Genomic DNA, 12,262 nt, shown 5'->3' with positions numbered 1-12,262 from the left:
CTGTGATTAGTCATAATGTGGTTTTAGAGGGGATCAGATGAAAAAGCTCACATCCCAAGGAGTAGAGCCTTATCGGCTTCCTGCCGTGCTTCCCTAGTGACACAAAGACACTGTGGAAGGCTCTGGCTGAGAACCCAGCCTCCAGTGGCAAACTCTTGCGAGCCTTCATAGACAAACTGGAGAATGAGTTAGAAGATGACCTCCCGGGGACAGAGGCGATCTCCGTGAGTTGGACAACCTGCCACCCGCCCGGGATGCCACCCCACTCCATCCCACCTGGCATTGGGTGATGTAGCATTAATCGTACTTCTTCCCCTCTCATACCCCGGTTTTAAATCAATTCCAGTTTATATTGGACAAATATGGCAGTGATTTTGTCTGCAGCTGATCATGTTCAGAAGGAAATTTCTCATCAGCCCAAAGAAAATCTGTGTCTCTGTATTTCCAAATTAGTCTTCAAGATATCCACTTGTTATTGAAAGACCCCAATACTGGTGCCCCCTGGAGTTTGGAGTCACCCCACATGGTAGCCCTGAGAGAGAAACACAGCAGGAGTTAAGAAGTTTCCAGACAAATAAACCCTCCCTTTTCTATGTGCTTTTACCGCAAGTGTGGTCAACCTGGAAAGCAATCCTTTGTAGAGAAAACAAACTGGAAGATCAGCCCTGCCTGACCACAGGGTCCTTTCTCCCCTCAGGTGGCCTGTGCAATTTGTGAAGTGGTGTCGACAGGCACCCCTGTCGCAGGCCTGTACCCAAAGCTGTTCGCCCTTTTCCTGAAGCTGGTCAGCTGCACACTGGGCCAGAAGATGCCCACGTCGACCCTAAACCGCCGCCAGCAGGTGGTGCAGCAAGGGGAGCGGCAGCAGACCGCAGACCCCTGCAGGTAAACAGCCAGGCGGAGAGGGACTTCCAGAGCAGTCCTGACCCGACTCCAGAAGGGGCTGGCATGGCCTCAACTACCCGTGAAGGAACAAGGCCCCTCCATCCTCGAGCCTCATAGCTCTTCTTCCCTGGGTACCCAGCATAGTTGCCCAGAACGGTCATACAACGAATAAGCAGTTAGGTCCTCTTCCCTAGAGGGCCCAATCCACTTCCTTTGTTTTCTTTCATTGAGACCTTTCAAGGAAAGTTGGAATTCTGTGATTTTCAAGGCCACCAAGGAAAGAATATAAAATAAAAATAAATACCACATTTCCTCAAATCTAAGACTTCTCCAGTTGAAGGAAGCAACATTATTTCGTGTAACCTTATTTCGTGTAACATTGAGAAAGGAAAAAAAAAAGAGTCCCAATTAAGTCAGGAATCAGTGCTTTCTTATAAATTTGCATTTTATATTGATCCAAAAAGCTCTTTGAGGATTAGTAGGTATAGTTATCCTTTATCACACTGCTCTGCTTTCCTGTTTTTTTGCATTAACTTTTTGTTCCGATGTCAAATCAACCTTTTTTTTTTTTTTTTTGCGGTACACGGGCCCCTCACTGTTGTGGCCTCTCCCATAGCGGAGCACAGGCTCCGGACGCGCAGGCTCAGCGGCCATGGCTCACGGGCCCAGCCGCTCCACGGCATGTGGGATCTTCCCGGACCGGGGCACGAACCCGTGTCCCCTGCGTCGGCAAGCAGACTCTGAACCACTGAGCCACCAGGGAAGCCCCCAAATCAACCTTTTTAAAGACATTTTAAATAGCAGTTAGGCTCAGCGCACGTAGTTCCAATAGTACATGTAACTTTACTAAAATGCCCACAGCTCAAAGAGCCATACCTAAATCCATGCATGTACACGCACTGTATACACAGGCAATAGCAACTGCATCACAACTACTGTCTGGCCAACAATTGCAACGCACTATCCATCGCGAGATGCATCCTGATTTCCAAGGTGCTGTTTTGTTTTAGAATCAGTGAAACAACCTCCATTCATCCAGGAGTGAGCGAGCATTGCAGGGAACATTTTTTAAAAAAAGAAACACAATGTGCTGTATTTATTCTGTAGAATACAGTGTTTACGAGTGACCAGATCCACACATATCAATATAGAGCCCCAAGACATAATAAGTGAAAATACAGAATACTGACAGCTTGATGATATTTATTAAGGACTTGGGGATTCACAATTCCTTGCATGGTACTGACTGACTTTTGTGGTGCCAACTGTCTCCTTCAGGCTCTCGACTACAACTCTGAAGTGTGTGCAGGCCCAGGCCACGAAAGAAGGGCTGGCCAGAGAATCTGACGACGGGGACAACATGTGGACCCTCCTCAGCAGTCCCAGCAGGCACCACATAGGAGTCTGTGCACTGGCCAGGTAATGTGCAGATACTCCAGAACTGGATACGAAGGAAAACACTGAAGACAAAGTAAAAATGCAACGCAGGCAACTTTACTGACAGCAATTGATTCAGTAAGGACTTATAGAGTCCAGGAGAAAAAAAACAGGGAAGAAAGAGCAAAGGGGTTGGGAAGAGACAGCAGGATCAGCCCCAAACTCACCAACCCCGCAGAAAATAGTGATACAATGAACACTTTTAGGCAAACTACACTTCAGTCGGGCACTTGGATAGGCTATTATAAAGTTAAGCCTTGGTGCTCTTTCCTTTTTAACATTCCTTTTTGGATCATTTAGTTTCCTGATAGAGAAACAGAACTAAAGTGTCTTCCACTGTTTAGAAAGAAAAAAGCCTCTGCTACAGTGGGAGCCTTGGTTTTCTAGGAGCATGGCAGCGTGGCAACACAGACTCATTCCGGACATCACGGAACAACTCTTCCCATCCCTGACCTCCTCCTCGGAGAACTACCGGATAACGGGCGCAGCTTCCTTCTCTGAGGCAAGGGAGCACAGCCATCCCAGCAGGCTCGTTGGGACTCAGTGGGGTATTTCTCTCAGGAGTTCAGTGGGAATTTGAGCCACGGAAGAGGGACCGTCTCTGGGATCTTTGGCAATGGAGAGATCCAGCTATTGCCGGAGACACAGTACCTGAGCAGAGAGAGGGAGAAAGAGAGGAAAAAGAACTCAGCCTCATCCTCTTCCTGCCCTGTGGTCTGCAGACATCAACTCCCAAGACAGAGAAGGGTAGAGAATCAACCTGGAAGGGACAAAACAAAATGCAACCAACAAATATATTATGGTCCTTTCAAACTCTGGGATAAAGGCTGACCCAGCCAATGCAGAGAAGGAAATTGTCAGTAACTCCTGTTTTCCCTGCTCCATGTTTCCATTTAGATTAGAAATACCTTCTTAACTAGGTATTTTGGTTCTCATCACCACATAACCTTGACCTGTGGGGTGCTCACTTCTAGAGCTTAGTTCCTGCCAGACATTTGAATTCACCCGAGGGCTCCCTCCTCTGCCCCACAAGCAGCTGGGGCCCTACTCTTTAATCATAGCTATAATGCCTTTGGAACTCTCCTGAAGGGCGGCCCTTACCTGAACTAAAGGGGAGGAGTGTGTCACTTTCAGCTCATGAAGGAGCCAATCCTTTGGAAGCACGGGAACATACGGGATGTGCTGATCTTGATGGTTCAGAGTGCCTGGGGCTCCAACGCCATTCTGAGGCAAATGGCCATCCGAGGGCTCGGTAATAGCGCTTCTGGAGCCCCTCACAAGGTAAAAGGAGTTTGGGGGGGCTCGCAAAATAGTTCATCTAAGTAGAGTTTTAAAATAATTATTTACTAACCCACACCCTGTGGTTGCATAGAAATTAAGTGAAAATCCAAATAAGTCGCTGAAGTGGTGGCTCTTGGGTTGAAGGACATGTGACCCTAAAAGAACGTCAATCCCCTTATCTGGGGTCTCCTACCCTATTCCAGATACACACAGAACAATTTTCGAGATTAAGAGACCTTATTTCAAAATAGTAAAGAAGCACAAGCAGATAAAGTTAGAATCTATCGTCAGAGGCCTCTATCACCTGGCCCGCACCGAGGTCGTCTGTGAAAGCTTGAAGGCTCTAAAAAAGATCCTGGAGCTGCTCACAGACCGAGATGTAAGCTTCTACTTCAAAGAAATAGTGCTGCAAACAAGAACCTTTTCTGAAGACGTAAGTGAGCCTGTTCAGGAATCTTCCCTCCCCAGAAGTGAGTGCAGGTAGTGCTTATAGCAGAAAAAGGTTCAGGTAGTGCTTGTAGCAGACCAGTTTGGTGTCCATTTGCATGCCTTGGCCTGCCCTAGAAATCACCTGCCCCAGAGGTCACCTGCCCCAGAGATCACCTGCCCCAGAAGTCACCTGTTCAATTCCTGTGCAGCCTGTTGGCTTCCTGTGTGTCTGCCTGAGGGTATTCTCTGGCCCAGGAATCATGATTGGTTTGAGCAAGGTGGGCCGGATGTGTTGGGAAAGGACCCTCAAACAACAAGAAAAGAGAGTTTGTAGATAAACTCCCTGGTTTCCTCACCCCTCAGAAGGATGGTGCTCCACTTGCCCATAGGGGTACCACACTCACTAATGTTCCCTTTCGTAGCTCTCCTCTCTTGCCTATCATGCTTCCTGGGCCCACCTCCCAGATAAGTGACTTACACCTAAATCCCCATCTCAAAGTCTGCTGTTGGGATGAACCGGTTTGCAGGGTACAAATGGAGACACAGGTGTAGAGAACAAACGTATGGACACCAAGGCGGGAAACAGGGGGTCGGGGGGATGAACTGGGAGATTGGGATGGACATATATACACTAATATGTATAAAATAGAGAACTAATAAGCTGCTGTATAAAAAATAAATAAAGTTCAAAAATTCAAAAAAAGGAAAAAGAAAGTCTGCTGTTGGGGGTACACAGCTTATGACAGTACTCCCTACAGGGCTAGATGTTATTGCCTCCAACACTACCTTTTCCATGTGCAAGATTTCAAAGACTCAAAATGCTCGCGCAGTTGATTTCATCCAGGAGTCAGTATACTGCCCCATGGCTCACTGGCCAAATTCGACCTGGAGCATCTTTTTGTAAATGAAGTGTTATTGGAACACAGCCATGCTCATTGGTTACATATTATCTATGGCAGCTTTCACACTTCGTCCCGCAGAGCTGATTAGTTGTTACAGAAACCGTGTGGCCCGCAAAGTCTAAATTATTCACTGTTTGGCCTTTTACGGAAAAAATTTGTCAACCCCTGACGTGGTTTATAGCCCTCATTTAAAAAAAAGATCAGTCGGGCTTCCCTGGTGGCGCAGTGGTTGAGAGTCCGCCTGCCGATGCAGAGGACACGGGTTCGTGCCCCGGTCCGGGAAGATCCCACATGCCGTGGAGCGGCTGGGCCTGTGAGCCATGGCCACTGAGCCTGCGTGTCCGGAGCCTGTGCTCCACAACGGGAGAGGCCACAACAGTGAGAGGCCCATGTACCACAAAAAAAGATCAGTCAACAACAATCCTAGGCAAAGGAAGGTCATTTTTCTTTACACCTTCTGGGAAACCAGATTTTATTATTTCGTTTTGGTTTATTCACTGACATCAATGTAAAAAATCTATTTCATATCTAACTTAAATCTATTTTTTGTGATCTAAACCTGCCTGCTCCTGTTATGTGGTCAGAGGAGATGGAAATTTCTGGCTGCCTCCTCCAATGCATCCTTCTTAAACATTAAGGCTTTATTAAATTACCTATTCATCTGATAGTCTCCAGACTGAAAAGTCCTTATTTCCTTCATTATTTACCATAAACCTAATTTTTCAGCTCCTTAAATATTTTATAAGCCAGTGACTGTGTTGTATCCCTAAATGAGACCTGAGAAGTATTAAATAGAATCTAAAGAAAAATTGCCTCTCAAATCCAATCTTTTCCTATTTATTCACTCCAAATTTTTTTAATCTTGCCCTTTCTTCCTGACTCTTTAGCAATTTATTAACTACACCAACCTCCAGACTGCAGTCTGCAACACTCGCCCTCAGTCAAACGTCCTCCAGCATTGTATTTTTCAGTTTCTCTTGTTTGTGTACTAGCCTAAACCTGGCCTTTGAGAGCAGCGTTCTGCTGGTTTCCAACTATTTTCTCCAGTGTACCAATATTTACCTTTTTTTTTTTTCGCGGTACGCGGGCCTGTCACTGTTGTGGCCTCTCCCATTGCGGAGCAATGGCTCCGGACGCGCAGGCTCAGCGGCCATGGCTCACAGGGCGCAGCCGCTCTGCGGCATGTGGGATCTTCCCGGACCGGGGCACGAACCCGTGTCCCCTGCATCGGCAGGCGGACTCTCAACCACTGCGCCACCAGGGAAGCCCCAATATTTACTTTTAATTCTCATCTTGTCCCCAAAAATACTTACTGGGCTCTCACTCAATTTAGTATCTTCTGTAAAATAATGAAGATGTTCTTTTTTTCATTACACAAATAATTGATGACCATCTTTAACAACAAAGGGTTAAAGTCAGCCCTACAGAGCCCCATCTGTTAGGTTTCCCTGGACTGTTGCTGATCCAATGATAGTAACTCTCTTGGATCTGAGCCTCCAATAATCACAAGTCAATCTACAAGTTTTGTGGTCAAGAGAATATTTCTCAGTCGTAATGCATAAGAAAAAAAAGAACAACTAAAGTCTATCTGGCTGTTAGGTTAGACCTTTCGCATTCCTAATAGGTATCAATTTCATCACATTTGCATAAACGTAAAGTTTGACAAAAATTGAGTCTTAGTCATGACATGCTATTTACAGTCCTATAACGCTCTCTTTCTGCAAATATATTCAACTGTGATACTTTGCCCCTATATTTTTCTGTAGATTAAGCATACAATTCTGTAATCTCTAAATTTTCTCTTTCTTCTCTTCAATATTTAAGTACTTTGTTGAAAATCTAAAAATATGGCTACACTTTGAAAAAGTGGTAGAACAGAAAATATTGGCTGCTGTCCCATGCTCTAGGACCTGTTCACTGCTATTTCCCATGCTGGCACCTGAGTAAAACTTTAATATCTCTCCCAGCACCCAAAACACTTTACCCCTTCTCTTTTCTGTTTTTTCATCATCCCAATTGGTTGATTCTCCCTTGACCTATCATTAGGTCTTTGATTTTAGAAAATTCAGAGGACTCTTTTTAAGTAAATACCTCTCTACCTTTTAGATACTTTGTTACTGGTTTGCTTTCTTTTTCTAAAAAGAGATCTTTAAAATATATACCTTGACCTTACTCCTAGTACATTTAAAGAACAGTTCTACTTACACTTCCCTTCTATGAGGTCACATCTCATGTTATTCAATTAACTTTTCTAGCCTTTTCCTAACAAGCCATCTTTATTCTTTTATGGAAGATCTTTGTTAACTTCCTTTTTCATGGCATTTTTGTGTATGTGCCCACTTCTCACACATTTTATTTTGCCATCGAAATAAACTCCTCTATCTTCTCCCCCTCATATTCATAGGAGTGCTTTTTTATTGGCCCTTGTTTGTTGCTAATCTGAATAATATTCTGGGGAATTCCCTGGTGGTCCAGTGGTTAGGGCTCTGCGCTTCCACTGCAGTGGGCATGGGTTCGATCCCTGGTCAGAGAACTAAGATCCTGCATGCCGCGAGGCGCAGCCAAAAAAATTTTTTTTAATTTTTTAAATAAATAAATAATATTCTGCTACTCAGAATGGCTTTTCCTCTCATCCCTCTGCCTTTCTACGGGTATTTGAAACTAGTTTTCTAGATACCCCCCAAAAAAAAGAATACTTCCAGAAAATTCACCAGAACTCTGAACCATATCAACAAAGTGTCTGAGATAATAGAAGGCCATCTTTCTCCACCACCTTACCCTTTGGCTCTAAAAAGCATCGCCATACTCTGGTTCCTCTTCAGATCACATACATCCTTCATCTTTTACTAAAAAGCACTGCCCACCCTCCTGGACAACAAGCAAGGCAGTTCCATGACTTCACATCCAAGAGTAGGGCTAAGCACTTGTTTGTTTATCTGCTCTCTCTCTCTCAGACACAAGGCCCACATTTCTGAGCTTCCTGGAATCCCTTTGGAAAGTATTTGGGATCTTGGAGAAGAGTCCTAGGCCTTGGGCAATTTAGATCAGAGGCCCCATAACTCCAGGCTAATGACGCAATCAGGCTAATTTGTACAAAGCACAGAACAAACAAGCGCCCTCCCCGGCCTTGTGCTGCCAGCACTCCCTGTTTATTACTCCTGTGGTCACATTTCCCCACTAGCTCGTCAGAGTCAGAAACCAAGTCTCCAGCTCTAAATTCATGTCGTGTGGGAAGAGAGCTGCTGGGAAATGAAAGGCATTCTTGGGACACCCAGGGGCTATGCCAAAGGTGCGCCAGGGCTCCAGCCTGCCTCTACGGAAGTGGGAAAGGGCGGGTAAGGTAGGGGTACCAGCTGGGAATGGCCTGTGTGGAGGACTCACCCACAACACGTATCTGTCAGCACAGGAGCAGGATGATGTGAGGCTGACTGCCGTCCTCTTATTTGAGAATCTGGCATCCCTAACAGGAAGAAGGTGGAAGATTTTTTTTGCTGAAGAAATAAAAAAGAGCATGATTTCGTTCCTTCTCCACCTCTGGGATTCCAATCCCAGGATTAGAACTGTAAGCGGCCCTTGTACAGACACCTGCACCTCCTCCTCTCCCCATGGCCGAGAGGGTGCCGGGAAGCCCGGTCTAGCTGGACCGGAAGCCAGGTCTGAAGGCACCACTCACAAATGAACCTGAAAACCAATTTTCCCATCCCGGGTGCTTTTTTGCCATCACTTCCTGAGTTTGCGCTTCCATCTCTGAAACTGGGAAGGTGGCAGCACTGACTGTAAAGCCCTCACATCACTGACTTTTACTGCTCCTTTCCCAACACACAACCAGTCAGTGTGTCTTCCCATCTGGAAGGGGAGCCAACATTATGGACTGTGTTGCAGGAAACTGTTCTTCAGGCTTGCCGTGATGTCCTGATCATCTGCATTCCTTTTCTGGGCCTCCAGGAACTCTATGGGGTATCAGACCATCTCCTTGATGGTCAGGATCTACCAAGGGCCAGGGATTTCTACAGGCAATTCTGTGTGAAGCTGGTGAGTGTGCAGTAGGTGCTGCTTCCAAAAAAATGCAGGCCAAGAGTCCAGGCAAGTCCCAGAAGGCAAAGAGCATAGCAAGGAATCCCAGCCAGAGCCAGAACCATCTGGGAAGGACAGCAGTGATTCTGGGTATCCTGTCACATCACCTTCTGCTCTGTCCCCAAGTCCCAACTGGGATCTGTTCTCGATTCCTGAAACTCATCTGTTGATTAGCCCTATAAGCCCCAGTGCCACCCTGATTAAATTTAGAATGAACTAGCCATAACACACCTTCCAACAGAACAATTAATGGCTGTATGCGTGCTCACTCCTTTAGATGTGAGCACACATCTAAAGGGCCTATAGGATGCTGAATTTCGTAAAGTGTCGCTTCTCAGTTGCCCTCTTTTCTTTTTTAATTTTATTGAAGTATACAGCTATACTTTACACTATTGTGTTAATTTCTGCTGTACAGCAAAGTGACTCAATTTTACATGTATATATTCTCTTCATATTCTTTTCTATTATGGTTTATCACAGGATATTGAATACAGTTCCCTGTGCTATACAGTAGGACCTCGTTGTTTATCCATCCTATATTTAAGAGTTTGCATCAGCTACCCCAAATTTCCAGTCCTTCCCTCCCCTCCCCCCTTCCGCTTTCAGTGGCCCTCTTTGTAACACACATCTCTTCCAGGCAAAGAAAAACCAAGAAATCCTGTGGATCCTCCACACACAGTCATTCACCTTCTTCAGCAGCAGCTGGGAGCTGATCAGGAGCGTGGCCACCAAACTCACAGGTGAGGGCACGTCCACACTCTCCACTCACACAGGTCTGCTCTCTGCCATCCAGTTTTGCTTTGCCTGGAAGCTACCCCAGCGTGAATGCCGATATGACTGGGAAGACCAAAAAAAAAAAAAAAAAAAAGAAAAACAGGAAAGCCAGAAAGAATTCATTTTACATCTTACAACATCTTCCCTCAAAAGAACCTGTTCTCTTTGCAGACTTGCAGTAACAGCTTCTGAATTGCCAACACTCACTTTCTTTCCATCAGACCATTCTCCCTACTGGGTCCTTCGTGCTTCTTCTGGTTCCAAGTCATTGCTCCTTCTTTTCCCCAAGTCTTTGATCCAAGCCTGCTGCCCCTGCCTAAGTGTTTTCCTTTGCATCATCCCTTAATATAAACCACAGTCAACCTTCTAAGCTCAGTTCGAGCTGAGAGCTTTAGCAGCAATGTGATACTAGTGGAAAGTGTGTGGGCGTGGAGACCAGCGGACCTTGGCTCTGCTGTGTGATTCTGGACAAGTCACTTAATTTCTCTGTGCTGCCTCTCTGTCTGATCTATAAAATAAAAGAGGAAAGTAAGTGAATCTCTGAGGATCCTTCTATTAGGAAATTCTAAGTCTTATCATGAAACCCATTCCAACTAATCCAGCCCCCAGCAAATAGGCCCACTTGGTTGGCCACATTTAAGATTGAGTTAAAACCTAAGGACTCTTACTGGATCATGTAGAGGATCCCCCTAACTACACTGTAACTTTTTGGAAGACAGGGACCATAGCTTATTCACGTTTGAAACCCTGACAACTGGCGCCCCCTGGAGGACACGGTGTGAGTTTTCCCAAATACATGGTGGGTGAGTGACCACTTCCAGACATGGCACTCAAGACCCCATAGACATCACCCTCACATCATCCTGGGGGTGCAAAGGGAGTCTATAGCTTGTGCATTCACTAGCTAGATCACTTAACTTCTTACCAGGTGCAGTGTGCCCCGACCTGCTTTCCGTGGCCTGTTCCTCTACAGTGAAATCAGTAACTTTCTCTCCTGTTGATTTTAGATGCCATTGTTCTCAATTTGACCTACCAATATGTGGAGTGAATAGACAGAGAACAGCTGACCACACGCGAGTACCAGCCCTAGCTTCTGCCCAGAGCACTGCTACATTCTTAGAGAAAGAGAAACTATGCTGCTCCAAGTCCCATGCCAGCCGTAAAATCGTAGTGTAAAATCGCAGTGCACCCCATTATCAAGCGTCTCTGACGCTCCCTAGATACTGGAATTTCTCCAGAGTATAAGGTGACCCCCAGCTCCATCCCACTGCAGGCATCATTCCCAACAGACTTCGATTTTCCAATTGTTTATAAACCTACTGCTCACAAGGTCAGGATCTTCTCTTCCCTTATCTCAGTGTTAAAATAAATGCTCAATTTGTGGATCCAAATCCTACCTCTTAGGGTAAAACGTGAGCATGGGGGCCTGAGCCCCACCCAGCACTGACCCTAAGCGGGAGCCTTCCTGTGCTGCACAGCTTGGGCCTTGGCTTTCTTCATTCACTGGACATTGCTATTCTCTCCATTTCAGGGCTCCAAGCACTTCGAAAAGACCCCTGCATGAGTGTCCAGAGAGCAGCCGAAGCTGCCTTGCAGACCCTCCTGAGAAGGTGCAGAGAGATGAGCAACCATCCGTAAACCATCAGGAAATAAACCGCTAGGCCTTTTCTATAACTGACTCTTGTCTTCATCCTCATAACTCCCAAACTTGCAACATCTTGAGGAAAGAGACGGCACCTAGTGTGGGGATGTTGAAGTGGTGGTATCTTCCTTACCCTCCAGGCTCTCCCTGGTGGCTTCTGTTAGCAAAAACCACGCCCACCAATTCACTTGAGGAATAACTTGTGATTTGAGCGGTGACAGCCCCATGGCTTTGTATAGGACAGCCCTCTATCTTGGGAAGCTTACATCCCAGCAGATAATGACAGAACATGAAACAATTCTGCCGCCATTAAGAGGAGAACCACTGCCATTTCCCACACGGAGCCCTTTTGTCTCATATCTTTGCCAGCTTTGGCTTATTACTCACACTCTTTTCTCTCTAAAGAACAGTCTTACGACAAACTTTAACCTGTCTGTTCTTAAGTTGTAATTTACGTGTCGAGACTGTGCCAGGTACTTTTCTACAAAAGCCCCTTTCTGACATTCTATTAAATCTCATAGTTTCCTTTCCATTTTTATCCTAGAACATTGATCCCTTTGAACTGTGTGTATGCGGGTGCGCATGTGTTAACCTTCGTAGCATCTGAATAATAACTCTTCACTCTTTTTTCACAATGCACACCTGAAAGGTTACATACAGGCAATCATGTACAGACAAAGAAGTTTCTAACACAGAGCCTGGGACTCATTTAACATCACCGCTTTCAGGATCATACATGAGCAACATTATTTTTTTGCTATTATTTTTATCTTATTGACATTTAAATTTCAAACACTGAACTCAAGTATATGCTGGCCCTTTGTTCAGATTTTTCAAA

The 12,262-nt window shown here is 45.5% G+C and overlaps 1 protein-coding gene across 1 annotated transcript in view; it reads left to right on the top strand.

Annotated features, from left to right (window-relative positions):
- MROH2B (maestro heat like repeat family member 2B) overlaps positions 1–11,420 on the top strand; it is a gene marked incomplete at both ends in the record, with an annotated part of 60,936 nt that extends 49,516 nt beyond the window's left edge. The window contains 12 exon segments of the mRNA XM_082650286.1: positions 98–224; positions 698–885; positions 2,164–2,304; positions 2,710–2,824; positions 3,457–3,612; positions 3,863–4,036; positions 8,341–8,496; positions 8,832–8,966; positions 9,646–9,748; positions 10,790–10,827; positions 10,831–10,855; positions 11,314–11,420. Coding sequence (XP_082506412.1) covers positions 98–224; positions 698–885; positions 2,164–2,304; positions 2,710–2,824; positions 3,457–3,612; positions 3,863–4,036; positions 8,341–8,496; positions 8,832–8,966; positions 9,646–9,748; positions 10,790–10,827; positions 10,831–10,855; positions 11,314–11,420 — 1,465 coding nt within the window.
- Positions 11,421–12,262: the final 842 nt, after the last annotated feature.

This window comes from Grampus griseus (assembly GCF_964374135.1).
Source record: "Grampus griseus genome assembly, chromosome: 3".
Lineage (NCBI taxonomy): Eukaryota > Metazoa > Chordata > Mammalia > Artiodactyla > Delphinidae > Grampus > Grampus griseus.
The sequence above is the reverse complement of the archived record's forward strand: the minus strand, read 5'-3'. Positions and strand labels throughout refer to the sequence as shown.